This window comes from Ochotona curzoniae, unplaced genomic scaffold (genome assembly GCF_017591425.1).
Source record: "Ochotona curzoniae isolate NIBS_2020 unplaced genomic scaffold, NIBS_Ocur_1.0 contig_43, whole genome shotgun sequence".
Lineage (NCBI taxonomy): Eukaryota > Metazoa > Chordata > Mammalia > Lagomorpha > Ochotonidae > Ochotona > Ochotona curzoniae.
This window is the reverse complement of record NW_024466218.1, coordinates 8,612,280-8,635,820: the sequence shown is the minus strand read 5'-3', so window position 1 is coordinate 8,635,820 and position 23,541 is coordinate 8,612,280. Positions and strand designations below refer to the sequence as shown.

The 23,541-nt window shown below is 42.1% G+C and overlaps 1 protein-coding gene across 2 annotated transcripts in view; it reads left to right on the top strand.

The window, feature by feature from the left end:
* GAREM1 (GRB2 associated regulator of MAPK1 subtype 1) overlaps positions 1-23,541 on the top strand; it is a 195,067-nt gene that overhangs the window by 157,591 nt on the left and 13,935 nt on the right. For both annotated transcript variants that reach the window (XM_040984703.1, XM_040984704.1), the window contains exon 4: positions 14,248-15,420. In XM_040984703.1, the coding sequence (XP_040840637.1) occupies positions 14,248-15,420 (1,173 nt within the window). The remainder of the gene's footprint in view (positions 1-14,247; positions 15,421-23,541) is intronic.

Genomic DNA, 23,541 nt, shown 5'->3' with positions numbered 1-23,541 from the left:
GAAAGGATTTTCTTTTTAACATCACTTCAGCAGGAAGTCCAACTAAGTCATGTTCTGTAGACATTTCAACATTTAGGAACAAGATTCTTATTTCTTAGAAATCCACTCAATGTAAAAAAAAAAAAAAAAAAAAAAACCACACACAGACTGCAAGGTATCTTGGCCCACAACACGCACCAGTGTCTTTGTGGATGGATGAGTCACTCCACCCACACACTTCTGGAAAGCAGGGAAATGCCTGGGACAGACAGCTCACTGAACTCAGTTATTATGTTAGCCAAAGCTCTTGTGCTTTCTTAGTTTTATAATTAAGGAGAATGAGGTTTTATACTTCAGAAAATCCTTGCAAGTAAAGCACACTTATTTACAAAAGTATTTATATAGTTTTAGTTTCTTCAGTGGTCCAGGTTATGAGACATCAAAACCACCCTACCTTTACATTGAAAAATTGTGAGAACTTTATTTTAGAAGCAGAATTATAGGAAAATATAGGTCTTTTATCCACTGGTTCACTCCCCAGATGGTCACACCTGCAGATATAGGCGAAGTCAAGGCCGATTATTTTTAAACTTACTAAGATGCATTTGCAGAAATTAACCAAGTTCTATTTCACTAGTGCCTTGATATAATTTAAACCTCTCCCTAAAACATATCAAGGATTATCTATATGAAAAAGCATTGTTTAGAAAAGTAATGCTTTCAAGCTCTTTTCTAAAAAGATTTAATTTACTAATAAATGGTTAGACATAAAATTTTTATGACTTTTAAGATGTCCTCCTGTCTTAAAATATATAACTTTCTGGGCATGGCATGATGACTCAAAGGCAAAATCCTTATCTTGCAAGTGCTGGGATCCCAAATGGGTGCCAGTTCATGTCCTGGCTGCTCCACTTCCCTGGGAGAGAGTAGAGGATGGCCCAAAGCCTTGGGATTTTGTACCTGCATGGGAAGCCCGGAAGATGCTTTTGGATCCTGGGTTCGGATCAGCTCAGCTCTCACCATTATAGACTTTTGGGGAGTGAACCAGCAGATGGAAGATCTTTCTCTCTGTCTCTCCCTCTCTTCATAAATCTGATCTTCCTTTCCAATAAAAATGAATAAATAAATATATATAAATAAATATATATGTATGAAACCTCCTTTCTTCTACTACATACTGTTTTCATGCACCATTTTTTCAAAATACCTGTGGCAGCTTTTTATTGGTATATTTTGTATTCAAATCAAAAGTGTTTGAGAAAATACTAAAATGCAGAACCTTTCAGTGCTGAACATATACCTTTTAATGGAATTTTTACTATATAGAATTGACTAATTTTTAAATGTATACACCAAAGATGCCATTTAAATGTTGAAAGGCACAAGTGAGTGTATGAAATGTGAGCTTGTAACCTCCATGAAGCTAATAATGTTTGAGTTACACTCCATGTTTCGCAAACTAAATATTTAATATGTGTAGTCTGTTACATCTGAAGTTTTAAAAGCCATCACACCTAGCTTGCATGAATCATTAAAATATTATTCATTCTATTCAAAGAACCATTTTATATAGGAACCTCAGGAAATTTACATAAAAGGTAGGGAAAAATTTACATCTTTAGTGAACAAGCTCCCAAGTGATTAAATAAACTGATGAGAATTATGACAAAATTAGGTAGATACCTAGCCCAGAAATAAGTGTAGAAAGTCATGATCTTCTTTAATTAGAAGTATTAGAAGTAGTTTTGTTTATAACATCTGTGTAAGAACTGTGGAGAGTGTAAAGACATGAGGTGTTTGATTATAACTTCCCAGCAAAGGAGAGAAACACGAGAAGCTATTATGTTTATTCATAAATGTGCCTATTATCCAGGAAATCATTTTTAAAAGATAAATTTCAAACTTCTTTTGACAATTTTACTTCTATTCTTCACTTCAAAATCATCATGAATTAGACCATTAGAATAAGCCATCGAAGCAGACACTTGCAGCTAAGAATTGATAACTCGCTGGCAACTTGAGAATAAAAAGACACAATTACTGTTAGAAAGAAATATTGATATGCCTCTATTTGTGGTATACAGAAGTCTAAACTGAAATGAATCATAACCTGGAATAAAGCACACATTGAAAAAAGGAAGTGCTAGTTCTGATTTTTCTTCCAAGAGAGTAACAAAGTTAAAGTTTAATGGCTAGTGCTATGTTGCTTTGAAGTGCAACATTCTTTTAAAATTGAAATTAAAGAAAAATTTGTCTTTAAAAAAATACCTCAACATGTTTAAAATATCTACCTGATTCCTTCACGACTGATGAGCCACAAGAAGTTTCCAGCTCTTCAACCGGCAAATGCATGTTGACTTTAAAGGCCCAGAATTGTTCTAGGTACTGGAGACACACAGTTAGAATACGAATTCCTGCCTGCATAGAGATGATACAACACAGGAAAGACAGCAGACAGTTGTTACCCCTGCCTTCAAGTAAAGATTCCAAGAAAGCAGCTAGTCTGGAGCTTGAAGAAAGGTCTTTGGGCCTCCTTGACTTCTGGGAGATATTTGAAGCCATAGTTCTGGTTGAGTTTATCTCCACTAGTGGTTGTCAACCATAGATGAGTTTGGCCCTCAAGAGAATTTGGTAATGTCTGCACACAGTTTTGATTGTCACGATTATGGGATGGAGGCTGTTGCCTGCCTCTAATGGGTAGAGGCCAGGAACGCCCCTAAGCATTCCATAGGGCACACTTGTCAGGCTCCCACACAGCAACAAGTGATCCCACCCCAGAAGTTCTTAGTGCTAATCTTGAGAAACCCCAACCTGAAGCCTAGGTGAAGAAATAAGACATTTCCCCCAGCCCCCATTTGGGGTTCTAGAAGAAGAGGCTGAAAAGGATAGCAATGAGGTAGAAGGACAACTCAAAGCAGGGGCTGCCCCAGAAGCCAAGTTTCAAGGAGAAATGTGCAACTGTGCTAGATACTATGTAGCAACTGAGTTAGAAGATTCAGAGATAACATGAATTTGGCAATGTGGGAAGCCATTGGAAGCTTTGGCAGGAAGGAAATCATAATGAGCTCAGAGACCTGAGGAGGAAGTTAAACAGGGCGATGCAGCAGAGTAGATGGAAAGTTGGACTCAGGCAGAGTGGAGCTTCTGCCAGGTAAGCTTGGAACCCAGATCAACGGAAGGGTTCGGAGTGTGCTCTGAGGCAGCCAGTCCTCACTGGTTGAGGAAGTTTGACTGCAAGATATGCAGCTCCAGTAAAAATCCCATTCCTGATGGGGTTCAGGAACTTTTTGAGTAGATAGTATTTGAGAAAGTGAGGTGCAACATAGAAACTGAAAACGTGAGATGAGACAGTGTGTTGTGTGCTGCTCCTCCAGTCCCTGTGAAGGTAAATGAGATTCTGTGTCCATAATAGCAGTCAGGGGCTGATGTGACCTTGCAGCTTCAGACACCCACTGCAAGGCCAACACAGCATCCCATCTGAGCGCCAGTGTGAGTTCCAGCTGCTCCAGTTGCAGTCCAACTCCCTGCTAAACATGCACCTGAGAAGGTGGCAGAAGATGAACCAGACACCTCAGCCCCTGTTGTCCACATGGAAAAACCAGATGGAGCTCCTGGCTTCTGGCTTTCATGTGGCCCACCCTGTTACTATGATTTAGGGGAGTGAACCGGCAGATAAAATTCCTCTGTCGTCCTATCTTTTTAAATAACTGAAATGAAACTTTGAAAAAAAGAAAATGAACAGCAGTCTCCTGCCTCTTTTTTTTTTATACTTTTTACCATTCTGCTTTGGATTTCCTTAGGGAAACAGTTTTGTTGCTGTTTACTTGCTTTCCTACATAATTGTGTATGCTTCTAATAGCTTTTTCTTACTTCTTTTCATTTTTTCATCAACCAACTCTATTCTCATGTTTTTTCCTTAAGTCAGCAGATTCCTATTCCTGAGTTGGCAGTCCCCAGAAAAGGCTCATTGCTATATATCTTAGTAATTAAAAAAAAAAAAAGTAAAATTTTAAGAATCCACACCAATTCCAAGGCCTTTTTTTTTTCCTCTAAACAAGTCATTGTGAGCTACTGAATGAATCTGACTGTATAGTGACACAGGCTCTGTATTTGGAGCTGAGTTTAGGCCCCAGGTCCAGGCAGTGACCGTGAGCTTCCACAGGTTATCAGAGCCCTTGGGCCCATATAGTCTTCATATCCAAATTGGGAGTAAGATCATTCAGTTCAGTTCAAGTCCTTTGCAATTACCTGGTAGGCCTATTTTTGTACATTGTTATGCAAAGCAATGTCCACTTGTTTGTATTTTGTCTCTGGCTGCTTTTAGAGCAAAAGCACAGCAGAGTAGTTACAAGAGATGATATTTTGCTCTTGTCTATCCCCATAAGAAAAGTTGTGCCAGTGCAGGTGCTGTGGTGCTGTAGTGTAGCAGGTGAAACTGCTGCTGATGATGCCAGCATCCCACTGGGATGCTGATTCCTGTCCCGTCTGCCCCACTTCTGATCCAGCTCTCTGCTAGAAGGTAGCAGCAGATGACCCAAGTACTTGGGCAGCTATCACCCTCATGAAGATGAAGCTTGTTTGCTCCTAATTTCAGCCTAGTCCAGCCCAAGCTATTTCAGCTATCTGGGGATTGAAAAAGCAGGTGTGTGTGTGTAACTCTGACTTTCAAATAAATAATTTACTTAAAAAAAAAAAAGAAAAAAGTGCTAATCCCTGAGTCAGAACACAAATTCATTTGAAATTGCTTCACATTTGTAAGTATTGTCCCACCACAGATTATTTCACTTATTCTTTAATGCTTTATGCTCAGTGTCTTATATTAAGAGTCTTTCATGTCAAGATTAGTATATAATAGCTTTTTTATTCTTTCAAAATACCATTCACTTTAAATTCTGTTTTTGGAGACTTATTACAGCATTTCTTAGTGAGTTATTTTAAATATCTTCCAGCCTTTCAAACATCATCCAGTGATGGTGAGAGATTTTCCCATGCTTGCTTTCCCTGCCATCAAACTAATGAGCCACAAATCCACTTTTGAAAGAGATTCTCTCTCTAGTGACAGTTTGGAGGGAGTGAGAAGAAGGAGCAGCCTTGGATTTGGCAGTGAGTCCAAGGTATCCGCTCCTCACTGCTATAGACCCCAGGCTCTCTGCATTTAAAAGTACTGCACCTCAACCTGAGGGAGCCTGATATAACGTTGCAGTCTTTTTCATTTCAACTAGTGAGGCCCATGCTTTCAGCTGTTCCAGTGCAGATTCCCCTCCAAGACAAAACAAATTTGCATTGTCTCAGCTGGGAAAGGCAACCCAGAGTGTGGGATTTCAGGGAGGATGTGCTGCTCCTCCAGTCCACTGGGATTTTCAGTGTGGAAGATGGGCACTATTCCTACTGGCTCAGACTCTTAAAAGCTATTTCCATATTGTATGGTCCAGGGCAGGCCACTGGTACCCCAAATAGGCATTACAGCCAGGATGGACCAGGCCAAAGTCAGGAGCCAGGAACTCCATCCTCTTTCCCCCATATGTGGCAAGGACCCAAGTACTTGGGCCATCTTCCCCTACCTTGATAGGAACATTAGCAGGAAGCTGGATCAGAAATGGGGTTGCTGGGACTCCAGCCGGCACCTTGATATAAGTTGCTGGTCTTACAAACAGCAACTTAACCCAGAGCACCCAGTGCCAGTCCCTGATGACTTGGCTTGGGAATTTTTCACTTGACTGTGATGTGACTTCTTATCTAGAAGCTGTCCTTTGACTTTTGGATTCAGATCTTTCCTAGGCTGGAAGCATGCGGTGTGATGCTGTTTGGTGAAGCTGTGAGGGGTAGCAAGCACAGCTCCCTGTCAGCCCTGTAATCATGCGAATGAACAGCCAACACACTACAGCATGCTTGGTGGCTAAGCCAGAATGTTCAGAAGATCAGGTGTCTCAAGTGCATTTGTAACTTACAGTGAGTTTATCAAGATGTAATCCCATTGTAATTCAGAGAGCATCTGTGCTAAGAAATGTAACCAAGAATAAAATGGTAAAATACCATAAGTAATTCAATATGACTAAGATTTGCACACTTCATTTTTATAGTTGTCACATTTGGCATCTGGACATCTCCTAATTCTACTTCAAACACATATGAAAAGTAAGAATGGCTGTGTTCACCAGCCTCTTTAGGCAAAGCTACTTCAATCTAGCCACTGTCTGGGGTCTGTCATATTCTATTTGTGGATTTGAGGTAAGACTCAAGATTGCGATCAGAAATCAGAATATACTTTCACAGTGACACTATAGCTTGGATAGTTAATTCATTTCTTTTTTAAAATAGCTGAACATGTTCAATCATTACTGCATGTTGTTTGGTATAAAGCCAAACACCTCGTTTTTTGTTTTTAGAACAGTTGCAGTCTGGCACACAGACTTACGCAGCTCTTATGCAAAAACCATACAGCTTTGTAGATCTTACACTAGAGTATGATGCCAGTGTTCGAATAACAATAAAATCCTACACATTGCCTTGATATTTTCTCTATCAGCATCAGCATAGTTTCCATCAGTTGAACATCATGACTCAAAATGAACTCCTTCCAAAACATTAATGTAAAGTTTTAACCCAAAATTATTAAGTTGTTAACAAGCTGGTAGGACTTTGGCCCTTGCTTTGTGGTCGGAACGCTAGAAGCAGTGTAACAGATAAACTGAAGAGGCTGAAATGCGCCACCAAATAGATAGGCAAGAGTTCTAAACTTTAACATGATCCATGCAACTTGACACTGAACTTTAAATTTCTCCCAAGGCATCCAAGCCACTGATAATCTACCGGTCTCTTTCCCACGTCACAGATGAGAGGCAATCTGTATGCCTTTTATCCTAATGTATTAACCTTTTCAAAGTTGCCACCTGAAAATGCACTGAGGAAATAAAGACCTTCCCTCTTGGCCAGCCTGTTAGACTGTGTCTTATTTCCATAGATAACGCAGTTAACAAATTAAACATGTCTCATCTTACTTTCTTTATTCACTTTAACAGAACAGCTATAGACAAGACCTTGAAAATTCATTAATGGAAGAGCTCTTTGGCTACTTTTGATTCTACTCTTGTCAGGATTATTTATGCTCTCCCACATTTGTCTTTTAAAGTACAGACAAAACCAAAGGAGACTTTGTTTAGAATTCTGTATACATTAGCTGTCCCATCATTGTCCTGGAAAATAGTGCAAAATAATGGTGCTGAAGTATTAGCGATCTTTGTGGTTTCTCGTGTTATCAGAGTACAATTCACTTGTAGCAGTCATCCTGAGTTTAAAATATCACTCCCCGTTTCTGTATTGGTAATTCAGAAAAGGAATCTTCTCGTTCTGTTTTATAAGTTTTAAATAATGGCAGGGAGACAGGTTTTCCTGAGTTGTTTGTTTGTTGTTTTCAAAAGAGAAATCGTTTCTGTGAGCTGTTTAAGACTTTGCAGCAAAGTGATCTGGCTTGCCAGCTTTCGGCTGTGGATTTTTAACAGATGCTATCCAAAATGATGAAATTTTCCTCCAGTTCACAAAATATTTTGTAATATCCTGCCATCTTATAGAGAAACCTAGATCAAATTTAAAGTATCCTTCACCTCCTGTTCTGTAATTCGTCAAAACCCCGAACAGTTCAGTGAGATGTTCCTGTGCAGAAGTGGGTTTCTGAGGAGTCTGTTTGTTGTGTCTTGTGCTGTTAGGATGTCTACCGTAGGAGTCTGGAGGCTGTGTTTCCAGCTTGAGTTTCTCATCCCAACCTGTGCACTGCCATGAGCTGGGAGCTGGTCACCTCGTGTTCTAGAGCTTTGATTAGACAGGAGTCAGGACACCAGTTAGGTCCACAGCGATGTTCCCTTTAAGTCCTAACAGTAGCAGCCCCCCTCCTTCCTGGCTGCTCAGAAGCCTGCTGATGTACTGCCTGGTTCCTGGCTGCCTTCCCCAGCCGTCAGAGATGACTGACTGCTGTGCTACCTGAATTTTGTCTCATGTAAAGAGGAGTTTTCAGAGAGAAGATTAAATGGGTTTAAATGTAGCTAATTTTTTATTTATTTTGTGGTTTTTTAAAAAATGCATATCTTCTTCAGGATGAGTGAGATGTCTTTTATTTTCAAGATTCATTGAGGGTGAGACATTGAACACAATTGCAGGGTTTATTATCATTTTAGTGTTTCAAGACAGCTCCGATGTTTATTTTCCTTTTTAATCATCTGAGGTTTTGCGACCTCTGCAGCACTCCCCACTGGCTAGCCCTTTGCCGTACCATCACCATGCCATCACTGTGCCATCAGACTCGTCATTTTTGCCCTATTTCCTGTAGGGGGCTTGAAGGGAGCACTCAGGATTGACGTTCAGTCTTAACCCTTAATGTGCTTTCTTTGTCATTTTCTGCCAAAGAATTATAAAATTATAAAAGTTGAATTTGGTAAAAGATATAACATTAATGATATGTTATCTATTTAACCTACATATCAGTCAATCCTGATTTTTGCTGAAGAGTTGGGATATTAACCTCTGTTGCATGTTTTGTTTGTTAAGAACCATCAGAGTGTATGCGTGTAAAATGGACATCCGTGTGTTAAGATGTTTCCTGACCGTGGGGTAATAACTGAGTGATCTTGTGAGCAGCAAAGCCCTGATAGTTTCCTGGATTAGACCTATTAGAGTTGTTTAGATAACACTCTGAATTACTTCCTCTCAGGAAACATTGAAGCTGGAAATGTTAACCAGGCACACATACCGAAGCACTTAGACAGAATGCTTTGTTTCTTTCACTGTTAAAAAAATAATAAAAGAGGAAGGAAATTATGCAAATCAATCACATCTGTAGAAACCTAAGGAGACCAGCTCAACTGCCAAAAGAAGAGCATTCGTTTATGGGATTCTTCATCTGTCACTGAGAGCGACCACAAAACTGGCCTTCTAATTTAGTTAGCCTTATAATTTAGGCAGGGCTAATTGCCGGCATTAATGATGACATCAGAGTTGGAGGCACGGAGTTGCAGATTGCACTCACATATGTTACACATTTTTATGTATGAGAGTAGGAGTAACTTACTAAGACGTACACGCACATACACGCCAAGGTAACTCCATTGACGGGGCCAGACAGTATCATTTAAGAAGGGTCATTTGGACTTGTTTCGTTAGTACATGCACTGTCTGATTCACATCCCCAAAGCTGGCTGACTTCTGTTTCAGTTTATTTGGTGTGCAGTGCTTTGCCACACCTATAATTCTCTCATTCTGGAAGGTACATGTTTATAAAGAGAAATCTGGTATCAATTTAAAGAGAAATACGGGCTTTGTTATCCCTTCCCAGTTGGGAAGCCCTGTTGGCTCTCTGTATTTTGGCTGGGAATAGTTTGCCTATGAGTGTGTGTGTGTGTGTGTGTGTGTGTGTGTGTGTGTGTGTGTGCGCGCACGCGCGCATTTGCTTCTCAAATCTCATTCATATCCTTCGTCTCAACATCCCTGTCTCCATGCTTACCCAAATGGGGGACCTGCCAATTTGTTTACAAAGTTCCAGTGAAAAGGAAGTACAGCACTGTGGCTCAGAGTTTTGCAGACTAGTCTATTCAAAAGTGATATATTTTTAATTATGTCCATATGTTCACTTCCTTCAAGATGTGACTAATGATATTTTGGGCTCTATCCTGACATGAAGCTTTATTCTGAGAAAACATATATAGCAAAAATTTGGGCAAGTCTTTGGTACAGGGAGATGGATAATGTTTACAAGTTGAGGTTTGGGCTTCAAAACCGTAGTGTAAGAAAACTTAGAATTGAAGTATAAAGTTATAGATGTTGTGGTCCTGCAATACAGGCATCCCATGTTGCTACCACTTTTAGTCCTGGCTCTCCACTTCCAGTCGAGCTCCCTGCTAACGTAGCTGGGAAAGCAGATGCAGATTTTAGGCTCCTGGTTTTAGCCGGACCCAGGTCTGGCTGTTGTGGACATTTGGGGCGTGAGCCAACAGAAGGAAGACATGTCTATTTGTTTTTATGTCTCTGTAACAATGTCTTTCAAATAAGTAAGTAAATAAATATTTACAATATAGAGAGAAAGGTCCTGGCATAATGATTCAATAGCTAATTCCTTGCCTTGAAAGTTCTGGGATGCCATATGGGCAACAGTTTATGTCCTGGCTGCTCTACTTCCCATCCAGCTCCCTGCTTATGGCCTGAGAAGGCAGTGGAGGACAACCCAATGCCTGTGGACCCGGCACACACATGGGAGACCTGAAATAAGTTCCTGGTTTTGTATCTGCTCAGCTCCGGCCATTGCAGTCACTTATGGAGTGAACCAGTGTACAGAAGATCTTTCTCTGTCTCTCCTCTCTGTAGATGTGCCTTTCCAGTAAAAATCAATAAATCTTAAAGAAAATATAGAGAGAAATATGAAATGCCACATAAAATAATTATAGTAAGTAAAGTGTTTTATTGTCAGTAAAAGTAATGGTAAGAATTACATCCATTTAGGCAGCGTACAGTGCAGAAACTATGGGCAGTTGTTTACATGCATTCACATGACCAATAAAACAAATAGTAGTCTTCCAGTTTTATAAACTAGGCACTATCTGCTGCTTCACTCCACGAATGCCCACAACAACCAGTGCTGGGCCAACTTGAAACCAGAAGCTCTGTCCAGACCTCCCATATTAGTGACAGAGACCAAAGCACTTGGGCATCATCTCCTGTATCAAGAAACACATCAGCTGAAAGCTGAATCCGAAGTAGAGTAGCAAGAATAAGACCAAGTCACCCCAGTATGGGGTGTGGGAATCCCAAGCAGCAGCTGAACCACTAAACCAAATGTCCACCCACATCATCTCCATTCTAGTTTGTATACACTCTTGTGTGGGTGAAAAGAAAAAAACATAGTTTATTCCATCAGTCCCATGTGTATAAGCATTTAGATTGTTTCTGATATATTTACCAATACAGGCAATGCTGTAGTAAGTCATTTTGTCCACAGAATTTCCACACTGTAGGAGGGACGTCTTCAGGGTGAGTTCTTACAAAGAAGATGGCTAAGTGGAGGGACAAGCATGTGTGTTTTTTGGTTTTCATGATGTCCAGATCCCCACCAGGGCTTGTGTCATGCTGCATTGTCTACAGCTGTGGAACAGGCCTCTTATCCCATAGCTTCATCCGCTGAGTCTTGGTCAAGCTTCTGGATGTTTATCAGTGTGTGGTAGATGACACATGGTGTCTCTACTGCTTTCCCAGGTACATGAGCATGGAGCTGGATGGGAAGTGGAGCATCCTGGACTTGAACCAGCATTCTGATATGGGAAGCAGATTTGCAAGTGGCTCCTTAACCCACTCCACCAGAATGCCATGCCCCTTATTGTAATTTTGAGTTTTTCTTAGTAAGAGAAAAGTTGAACATCTTTTCATAGGTTTGAAAGACATTACAGACTCTTATCAATCTGTAATTTCTCTTTTGCTTTTGTTTCTCTTGTTTCTTGCCATTCAAAGTTGTGAATTAGAAAGTCGCACGTGAGAATTTTTGCTACTAGATCTGAAACTGTGTGATAAATATGTAGAAATTTAAATAGTTGGGAAGGAAAATAACCCACTAGGATAAATGTTCCCCCCAAAAAATACAAAAAAGTATGCATTTGAATATGGGTTTTTTTATAGATTTAGTGTATAATTCACAAATCAGGAAAATTGTCTAAATAATACACCAACGGAAATTCAGTTAAATAGTAAGTGGAACCATCAAAGGACTAGAATATATTAGCAGTTATATCAACATCTCTCAGTCTCAGTACTGTTGAACTTTTAGACTGGATAATTTTTTGCTGTGGGAAGCTACCTGTGTATTCCAACACAGCAGAAACATTACTGTCCATACCCAGTGGGTGCAGGTAGCTCACCCACTCATGAGTAACTTGGCCAAAGTCCCCAGAGTTGGAGGGGAAGGTAACAGCACCGCCAGTTTAGAGCTCACCATATCACATTGCTCAAATCCTTGCACCCAGGCGCAAAATCACATAGGAAAAATTTCAAAATGCTGATTACATTGAAGGGAAAACATGTAAGGTTTGAAGAAAGTATATAAGTTCAAGCAATATAACATTCCAATCACATAAAAAGTAATCAGTAAGAAGATATCTAAATCGCTTCTCGGCCTTTTGGCTAAGATCAAGTGAAGAAGATATCTAAATAGCCAGATAAATATCTCAAAAAAATTATTGTATTCAATAACTGAAAATATTGAAAATAAAAATATGAGTAAATAGATTCAGGATAAATGCTTTACCTTTCACATTGGTAAGCATGAAATGCATACAGAGGTCCCAGGACAGTGGCCTAGCAGCTAAGGTCCTTGCCTTGCACACAACAGAATTCCATTTCTGTTTGTTTCCCAGCAGGCCTGTTTCCCATCCGGCTCCCTGCTTGTGGCCTGGGAAAGCAGTAGAGGATGACCCAAAGCCTTGGGACCCTGCAGCTATATGGGAAACCCAGAAGAGGCTTCTGGCTCCTGGCTTCACATGGGCTCAACTGCATTGCAGCCACTTGAGGAGTGAAGCAGTGGATGGAAGATTTTCTTCTTTGTCTCTCCTCCTCTCTGTATACATGGCTTTCCAATAAAAATAAAATAAAAAAGAAATACATATGGAAATTCATAACTTCATGTGATAGAAGTATAGATAATTATAGCTTTGATGAGATATAATGGACATAGTTCAGCTTTTCAAAAAGATATACAACTTTTGTTCATGCAGTTCTACATCTGGTACTTTATCCTAAGGGGATAACTAAACTATCAAGAAGTACATCGCAGTATTACTCATAATTGCTTAACACTGGAAAACCATATGTCTAAAAATAAGGAACTGATCAAAATAAATTAAGCCATGTCCATTCGTAGAATGCATTCCGCCGCTGTTAAAATCAATGAGGTACATTCACAGGGGGAAATAAACAAATGGTAGAGATTGCAGTGGGATAATTGTCTTCATGTAACAGAGGTGGAGGGATAACTCTCTCCTTTTTTTTATATATGATATTGTTACCAAGTTATTTTTTAATCTATTTTAATTGGAAACTCAGGTTTACAAAAAGAAGGAGAGACAGAGAGGAAGATCTTTCATCTGCTGATTCACACCCCAAGTGGCCGCAGCAGCTGGAGCTGAGCCAATCTGAAACCTGGAGCTCCTTCCGCGTCTCCCATGCGGGTGCAGGGTTCCATGCTTTGGACCATCCTCTACTGCTTTCCCAGGCCACAAGCAAGGAGCTGTGGAGCAGCCAAGACACAAACTGGTGCCCATATGGATCCCGGCCTGTGAAAGGCAAGGATTTAGCCACTGGGCTATGGCACCGGGCCCTACAGGAATTCTCTTTACTGGTCAGATTATATGGATTTTTTTCACTTATATTTGATTTTACATTTGCTAGAGATTAATGAACCTGAGTAATTTATATCATAAAAAGGAAGAAGTAAAGCATTTTTAATCTTTTCTGTCAATTATGAATTGTTCAAGTCAAAAAATTTACCAAAAGTAAAATACGATGTAGTGCCCAGATGACACATTGAGTTAAGTGATCGCTTGGGATACCCACATCCTTGTTGCAGTGCCTGGGATGGAGTCTCACCTCTGCTTCCAATCCAGCTTCCTACTAATGTGACTGGGAAGCAACACATAGCGGCTCTTGTACTTGGATTCCTCCCACCGTGATCTGCATGGAGTTTGGGCGCCTGGCTTCAGCCTGGCCCAGCCCATCTACTTAAGGCATTGGAGGAGTGAACCAACAATTGGAATATTGCTGTGTGTATGAGCATGAGTCTACCTTTCAAACAAATACCTTTTAAAAAGGTAAAAATGAATAAAATTTGAAATAATAAAGAATTTCCTAGAGCTGACCTGAAATAACAGAATACTAACTGCTGATCACTTGATTTTAAAAAAAATGAAGAAAAATGAAAAAAAATTTCTACAAATTGATGTTTGTAAAAGCAGTATTTATCACTAAAAAAGATACAAAGATAATTTAATGCCCCAAAGTAAGTATGCATCTGCTGAGCATGTGAAAAGCAGAAAGTTTCTAAAAGTGTAATACCTTGTATCAAAAGTGGTTCTTCTTAGCCACATAAATATTATAAAAGAACTGGAGTGTCTAAATGTATTATTAAAGCACAATAGAGAACTTTCCCCTGTAAGGGTGTGTGCTGTGTCTCGACAGTAAGTTGTTTACTTCTGATATGAATTGACCAAAGGAAAAGTGTCTAAAATTTGATTTATCCTGATACAGGTTGCTTCCGGTGAATGCAACGAGGACACCGAAGTTTACAACATCACCCTGTGTACCGGGGATGAGCTGACTCTAATGGGACAGGCAGAAATCCTTTATGCAAAGACTTTCAAGGAAAAGTCACGACTCAACACCATCTTCAAAAAGATTGGGAAGCTCAACTCCATCAGCAAGCTGGGCAAAGGCAAAATGCCGTGCCTCATTTGCATGAATCACCGGACCAATGAAAGCATCAGCCTGCCCTTCCAGTGCAAGGGCAGGTTCAGCACACGCAGTCCCCTGGAACTGCAGATGCAGGAGGGCGAGCACACCATCCGGAACATTGTGGAGAAAACCAGACTTCCTGTGAACGTGACTGTGCCCAGCCCTCCTCCCAGGAACCCCTACGACCTCCACTTCATCCGCGAGGGGCACCGCTACAAGTTCGTGAACATCCAGACCAAGACAGTGGTGGTTTGCTGTGTGTTGCGGAACAACAAGATCCTCCCCATGCACTTCCCTTTGCACTTGACTGTCCCCAAGTTCAGCCTCCCAGAACACTTGGTGAAGGGGGAGGTATGGCCTGAAACCCTGATCCATCACTGGCTGGGTATCTGCCAAGAACAGTTTGACATTGATGAGTATTCACGCGCCGTCCGTGATGTGAAAACTGACTGGAATGAAGACTGCAAGAGCCCCAAGAAGGGCCGGTGCTCCGGCCACAACCACGTGCCCAATTCCCTTAGCTATGCCCGTGATGAGCTCACCCAGTCCTTCCACCGGCTTTCCGTCTGTGTGTATGGCAACAATCTCCATGGCAACAGCGAAGTCAACCTCCATGGTTGCAGGGACCTGGGGGGAGAGTGGTCCCCTTTTCCTCATGACATCCTGCCCTATCAGGACTCTGGTGACAGTGGGAGTGACTACCTTTTCCCAGAAGCTAGTGAAGACTCAGCGGGCATCCCAGGCAAGTCAGAACTTCCTTACGAAGAGCTGTGGCTGGAGGAAGGCAAGCCCAGCCAGCAGCCTCTCACTCGTTCCCAGAGCGAGAAGAGCAGATGTGAGCAGTTCCGAGGTTCAGGCCGGTCCAAATGTACAGCTTCGCCTCTTCCTGCCCCTGGGACCCTGGGAGTCGCCATGAAGTCTTCAGATATTTCCCTACCTCCACCTCCAGTGCCTCCCAAATCTGAAGCCGTAAGTCATTTCTGCTTTCCAACTGCGCTCCAGGTTTTCTGTCTTCCCTGCTGTATCCTTCCGTCACTAATTTTCTTTAACACATACACACACACCAAAACCTCCCTAAATTGCACATTCTCAGAATGAACATACTTGCTTGAGTTGGCGTGCCAGCCCTGTTATTTTTGCCTGGTAAGAGTAGAGTGCTGCTCTGTGTTAGGTGAGAAATAGGAGAGGCTTAGACTTCTGTTTGGAGGGGACAGTGGCATCTGGAAGGCCAGAGAAGAGACAGTGAGACTGGCACAGGTGTGAGGTGTCAGTGCCCTGGACCATGGCAGGTGGCAGGGATAGATGAGGCTGCTGGGCTAGACCCAACAGTGTTTACTGATGAATTGTCCGTGGGTCATGAAGAAAAGGACCTAATTGATAACAACTCGATTTTTAACCTGAGCAGCGAAGCGGGTCTGAGGGCCTTTTACTTTGAGTGGGAAGACAGAGATGTATTTGGGGGAGGGAGGGAAAGCAGACTGGATTGAGACGTAGGATGGGTATGTTTCTGTGTATGCATGAAGATGCACACGCGTCATCAGGCACCCACGTGGGTCTATTTAAGCATAACTCATCAGACCTTGTTGAGCCTTTTAGCACATTTTGATATAAAGAGATCAGAAGGAGACAGAGAAAGGGCCTTGTAATTTAACCTTGTTCTTTGGTAATTACTTTGAAATTTAGGTTGCATGATGGCTGGATTGACTAATTCTCCCCTTCCAAGTGCCAGGATCCCATATGGGTGCCAGTTTATCAGCTGCTCCACTTCCCATCCAGCTCCCAGCTTGTTGCCCGGGAAAGCAGCAGAGGATGGCCCAAAGCCTTAGAACCCTATACCTGCATGGGAGACCAGGAAGATGTTCCTGACTCCTGGTTTTAAATTGGCTCATTTCCAGCTATTGTGGTCATTTCTCTGTGTCTCATTCTCTCTTTAAATATGATCTGTCTTTCCAGTAAATAAATCTGAAACATTTTTAAAAATAAAATCTATGGCCAGTGTGGAAAGGTTGACTCTTCCTTGTGCCCTTTGCCTACTGTCTGTTTCTCCTGAGTGGTCTTGGAACATCTCTCTGGAACTCTAGAGATATGTAGAACCCAGTTCCTAAACTGTAGAGTTACTAGGCCAGATGCTGGAAACACAGCTGCTGTCCATGAGACCTGGGCTCTGAGCCCTGGGACTGTTGAGCCTTCCAGGGAGGATGGCAGATGAACAGAGGTGGCTGCTGGACTAGTTCAAACAATGACCATGCAAATGAGAGCAAGTCAGGATTAGGAGGAGAAAAAGAAACATCTGGTTGAGGGATGAGAGAAGTTTTTCTCAAGATTATGACATTTTAAGGAATTTAGGAGTCTCCATGATTGGAAGGTCAGAGAGATGGGAAATAGGAATATTCCAGACAGTCCCAGGCAATGGCCTGGGCAATGGCCTGGGCAAGGGGCAGGAGCCTGGGCAGCTTTTAACACAGCCAGGGCAAACCAGGGAGTTCTCTTGACCCAGCTGCATGAAGGCAGTGGTGGCTGAAGGCTGGACCTGGGACATAGTACTAGGCAGCAGTTGGCACCAGGCAGCCTGCTTAGATGTCCATAAAGAGCTCTAGTTGTCACCAACTTTCCTGAAAGATGGTCCACCTACAACTGTTTGTTCCAGAACCTAAGAACTCCTAAAATCTGCAGGTCTAGACGTACTCCATACCATAAATGATCTTTTGTGAATGGGATCCTATGGCACAAACACAGAGGTCGTTGCATTCATTCAGTGGAGTCATGGAATATGCAGAGGCGTCTTGGTGTGTCCAGGGCTCCTAGATTGATGTCAGAGGTTCCCTGAGGATATTCCAAGAAGCTAGGTAAAATTCACGGGGAGAGAGCAAGCATTTAGCCCAACAGTGAAAGCATCCTCATCTCACATCTAAGTACCTGCCTGGCCTCCACTCTAGAATCCAGCTTCCTGTTATTTCAGCCCTTGGGATGCAGCAGTAATGGCTCAGCTCACTGGGTTTCTGCCACCCATACGCCATGGAAGTAGACCTGAATTGCATTTCTACTTCCCTGCCTTAGGCCTGTTGCTGGCATTTAGGGAACTAACCAGTAAATGAGAATACTTTGTCTCCTTCTTTTGTGTGTCTCTGAAATAAATTTTAATATAAAAGCTAAGGTATACACCTCCTGGCGAGTACTCTAGGCAGCTTTAGGGATGTCTTAACTTACCTGCCCAGTTGGTGTTCCTTGAAGGTTGTAATAGGGTCACGCGAACTTTTCTTATTCAGCTTTGATCCTGCTTCTCACATCTTACATAGCTGGGACTCATGTTTGTTGACTGACTGATGGATTCATCTAAGGTGGTCACACCCAGGGTCATTTATGTAATCAAGTTTAGAGTTAGGAAACTAACATCATTTGTTTTTACTGTGGCTAATGAAAGATGAGTAAGAACGCAAATATTAAGCAGTCCAAACTTGACCTTGGTACTGAAACGAAAACATTAGAGTTAAATTTGAAGCTAAAAGAAACCTCTTAAAGTGATGTTGGCCTCCAGCCTAAGCTGTAATTCCTTGTGACGTAAGAGAATCCTTTTGGAGAAGTCCTGTGTTTACAGAAGCCTATACACGTACAGGATTTTTTTTATAAACACCTGAAATCATTTAATTTTCTTTATTAAAAATTTAGGCATTTCCAATGAAGTCATATTTTTGTGGGTTCTGTGACCATGAAGCAAATTTTCCATTTTTAGGATGTGTGTGGGATCCAGAGAATGTCATAATTGTTAGATGTGGTCTCAGCTTGTGGTTTTCAAAAGAGAACTTTGATGGAGCGTAAATTCAAAGTGCTCCCACAGGACTGAATAGAAGCTCTTCACAGGGTGTTTGCAGTGACATGAGCATGGGGTGAGGTGCACCTTGATTCTCACAGCCATCCCACCTCATCATTAAAGATGGTGAGAAGCTTCCAACAGGACTTTGGTTGGGAAGATGACAGCCCAGGTCATAAGATCATCAGCCAGGTAGGGTGCAGGGGTAATGGGGGAGTAGGAGAAAGGGTGTCTAGTATGGCAAGAAAGCAAAGCTAGCAATTGACAAATGAATGGTACCAGCACCCCAGCTGCACTGAGATCCGGGACGTGGAGTGATGCACACCAACCCAGCTATGCTGAGATTTGGAGCATGGGGTGATGCACAGCATCCCAGCTGTGCTGAGATCTGGGCGTGGATGATGCATACCAGCCCATTGCTTGTCTTCTGCTTCTCTTTTGGCTCCAAGGTGTGACCGCCAATGCCTAAGATTCATGTATTTATTTGAAAGGCAGAAGGATAGCTAGAGACATCTTCAGTTCACTGGTCCATTCCCCAATGGTCACAGCAGCAAGAGCTGGGACAGGCTGAAACCTGGAGCCAGGAATCCCATCTGATGTCACGGGCAAAGATCCAGGTATTTCAGCCATCATCTCCTATTCCAGCCTCTGTCGACAGGAAGCTGGAACTGAAGCACAGTAGCAAGGATTTGGAACTTGCACACTCACATGGGAAGTGGATGTCCCAGGCACCACACCATCCATTCCTCTGCAGCAGATCTTGAATACCTTCCTTTTTTTCCTGGGAAAGTGAGAATAAATCTGTCCCATTCAGCCACCACATGTGCTGTGTTTCTGGCCTGGTATTGCAGGCCTGACTTCATTCAGGCTGTGCTTGTCAGCCTTTTCCTACCTGTATTTTCAACAAGGTAACTGAAGGCTGAAAGATTGAACAAAAAATCCTCAGTGGCAGAGTCCTCAGCACAGTCCTGTAAAGATAGTTTGTCAGTGTCCCTTGTACTTGGTGTCGCTGTGTGTCTATAACGCCTCTTTAAGATAGTTTTCTTCTTTTAAGCAGAACATTGCTTCTCAGAAACTCTTCCCTCTCTCACACGAACATGCCACTAGAAAATCACCAGTTCCAGGGTTAAGTGGGTGGAAATGACCCTGCTACCTGTATCCCCTGGCTCCCACTGAGCCCTGACACAGGGAGCCTGCCCAGCTCCGTGGGTGATGACATTTCCACTTCAAAAAAAAGGATTTATTTGTTTTTATTGTAAAGTCAGATATACAGAGAAGAGAGACAGAAATATCTTTCATCCATTGATTCACTCCACAAGCGGCCACAATGGCCAAAGCTGAGCCAATATGAAGCCAGGAGCCTGGAGCCTCATTGGGTCATCCTTCACTGCTTTCCCAGGCCACAATCAGGGAGCTGGATGGGAAATGGGGCCACCGGGATATGAACCGGCACCCATATGGGATCCCAGTGTGTGCAAGGTGAGGACTTCAGCTGCTAGGCTACCATGCCAAGCCTGGCATTTCCACTTTTTAAAATTCTGCAAGGCACCCCACAGCAGCATAACCTGACAACCTCTCACAAATAAGTTAACCTTACTGACTCATGGATTTACTCTAAACATATCCTCTGGCTTCCACCACTGAGCTGCTAGTCACCATTTTTATTCCCTAGGTATTGATCAACGTGTCTGAAACGTTCAGCCCAATACACTGCACAAGTGGCAGTCTTCCAGAGCTGCCTTCGATTTTTTTTTTCTTTCCTTTTTAGAAAATGCCATTTTGGAGCACACAGTGATATGAAGATTTTTTTACTGTACCATGTTCTATATATAGACTGTTTGGCTCCCAGGCCTGATTCTCAGCGCTGTGAAGTGAGTTAGAAATGATTATCAAAAACATAGGGTCACAACTGTTTGTGTAACTATTTGGGTGGCAGGAACCTAACCTGGGGACCTCAGGAGCCATGATCACCACCTTCCATCTGTCTTCAGTAACAGAGAAAGAAAAAAAATCCATTCACTTTTCCTTGTGCAGCAACTCCTGCAATCCTTGGGAGAAAAATTTTGAAAGGACTCTAGCTTGTCACCCACTGGTTTAAGCCAAGTTTTCCAGCAGTATTAATGAATTTGTTCATCGTTGTGATGGGCAAGGACATACCCCATGGCTTATGAGAAATAACGTAGAAGTTGAACTACAAAGTAGAGTTGGTAGCATAGATTCATCATCAGGAAACAAGAGGTCTGTCATAAAGGTTTTGTTATGAAGCAGGCTGTGCTCTGGGGTTTAATGCCAATGTAACAACGCCTACCCTAGTCGGTGCTTGAAAACGTTGATTCAGCTCCTACATGTAGGTTGGAGGGTCTGAATCTGCTTGAGACAGGCTGTGAGTTAGTGATAAAATACAGGCAGATACCTTTCCCTTCTCAGTGGAATGGGGGAGAGAGATGTGTCACACTGTGTGATAGCTCATTAACCACACAGGTTGCCATGTCTAAGAGCCCCACATGGCTGTGATCCCTCACTCTGCTGCTCGGGAGCCTCAGACCTTGAGCAAAATATTTAGCCTCCCCAAGTGAGTTCCTGTGGAGTTAATAACTTCCTCACTGCATCATTTTATTATGCAAAGTACTTGGCACTTTTCCCTGTCACTTAGTAAGCATTCAGAGTAAATAGGAGTGATAATTTAATGTAAGATGGGTCCCCATTTAGAGCAAGAGAACAAGTTATTTTAAAGAGGATTTTTTTTCCCTCTGTCCTTCTTTAAGAAAGGCGCAGTGACAGAAAGTCACACTCTGTGGGTATGTAATACCCTTCCCAGATACCTGCCAGATGGAGATGGGCATGTCACCCAAGGCAGCTGTGCCAGAAAAGTCAGCTCTAGCCCGAGACAGGGCCACTGATCTTCACATCCCAGAAGTGCCTTGTGAGAAGTGTCATTCTGCTAAACTTCTAACAATATTACCCAAACATAATATTCATTTCAAAAATTAACATTTTGCTAATGCAGCTCTTAGAATGTCTACTTGGTAAGATAGATGTTAAGTTGTAGTCTTCACTGTGAAGACATCATGAAATTTTCCATCATCATAAGCAAAAACAAAACAAAAAAAAGAGTGCAGAAATTCTGAATAACTGTGGATCTTAGGAACATGGAGCCCTTAAATGAGTAGAGAAGGATTTTGAGAAATTATAAAATGCCTGGGGAAAGCCTTGTGTGACTCCCTGACTGGCACAAACATCAGCAAACTAATACCTGGATAGAAGTATCAAAGCTTGGGGGCAGCATCATGGTACAGCCAGTCAAAGTGTTGCCAGCAACCCATATGGACTTGGGCTCAGAGAGTCCCAGGTGCGTCCCTTCTAATCCACTCTCTGCTAATGTGGCTGGAAAAGCAGTAGAAGATGGCCCACGTGCTTGGGCCCCTGTACCCATGTGGGAGACCCAGCTAGAATTCCAAGTTCCTGGCTTTCTCCTGCCTCAGCCCTGGCCATCGCAGCCATTGGAGAGTGAAATGGCAAGTACAAGATCTCTTCCTTTCTGTGCATCTCCCTCTCTTTCTCTAATTCTGTCTTTCAAATAAATTAAATAAATCTTTCATTAAAACAAATGTCAAAGCTAAGATGTTAACCTTGGATACAATACCACACCCCCAAACCCATAGCAGTGTGTATACATCCTGTGGAGTTCTGGCCTCACGTGGCCGCCCACATTGGAAAGTTCTGTTAAAATGTTTGTAAACTGGGGAGAGTAGCTGTGAAAACAGATTCTACTCTGAATCTTTGTTTCATCTTTGGGCTTTTTCCCTCTATCAAATGTTTATATTGGAATAGGTTCTAAAGAACAGGTTTTCTTAAATCAGACCAATGTATTAATATTCAAGTATAGGTACTACAAAGATGAATGTAGAAATGGTTATCTACTTTGCAAAACAACAGCTCTACCCAAAGATTCACTCAGACTTCCACTAATGAGTCAGTCACCTGGGGCATTTCATTCATTCTCCTGGGGTCACTTCATTCGTTTTAATTAAAACTCCTAAGACACACTCTGTAAGTAAGCATACCTCATTTCTCATTTTTTAAATGGGATAAGGGCAAAAATATTATTGTGTCTTAGTGACTTTGAAACTAACTGCTTTCTGTTGCATGGAGTTTTCTTTCTAAACGGAAGCTGCCAGTCCAAGAAGGTTCTGTTTTCTTCTGTGTCCATCTAAACCCTGTGTGACTAGCACGCTTTTGAGATGACTATAGTGTTCTCCTAGACAAGGGTTGTTTCAAATATGCACTCTCTTAGGTGCCATTTATATGAAATAGCATTAATTGGACTGGTACTATCGCAGAGCAAGTTGAGCTGGCACCTGCCACCTCAGCATCCCAGTTTGAAGTGCCAGATTGAATCCCAGCTGTTGTGTTTCTGATCCAGCTCCCTACTAATACACCTGACAAAGGATCAGAAGTTGGCTTACGTGTTTGTGCCCATGCCACCCATATGAGAGACCCTGGATGGAGTTCCAGGCTTCTGGCATCTGAATGGCCCAGCCCTGACTTTTGTGGCCATTTGAGGAATTGAAACAACAAATGGCGTGTCATCCCCTCTCCCTCTCTATCAGTCTTTCAAATATGTTTTTGGGTTTGTTTGTTTGTTTGTTTGTTTGTTCCATGGCTAAGAAGGTTCTGTGTTATCTACATGCATCTGCCATGCATTTTACTCTTTGCTCGGGAAGAGCTTTTTTTTTTCTTGTTCCCCAGTGCACAGACTTTCTTCTGCTCCTACAGAAGCACCCTAGAGTTTAAACAAGTGCTTCTTTTCAGATCCACTTGCCCTGTTGCCTCCAATTGAGGAATTGCTGTTCTCTCCCCGCCTTCCCTTGCCTGAGGCTTGGGGAGTGCAGGCCTTGGCTGAGAAGGGTCTACTTCAGGTCCTTCTCAGTGTACAAAACTGGGAGAAAGAAATTTGTGTATCTGAAAATGAGCCCAGTGAATCAAATAGAAGTTCTTTTACTGCACTTTGTCACTTTAATTTCTCTTTGAGTGAAAATATCCACTGGTGGCTATATAACAGGGTTATGAACTCTTTGTATAAAAGCCTCTTTATAAATAAGATTTCTTAAGGCTGTAATGATTTTGTTATCTGGGAGAAGGGAGTGTGGGAAGAAATGTGAAATATGGGGCAGAGAGTATGCAGTGATGGCGAAAACTTCAGGGAAGCATGGTTGTTGTTAGCCTCCTTTCTTTGCATTGCCAGCATTATCCTGAATTCAGCTTTTTAGAGAGGGGAACTC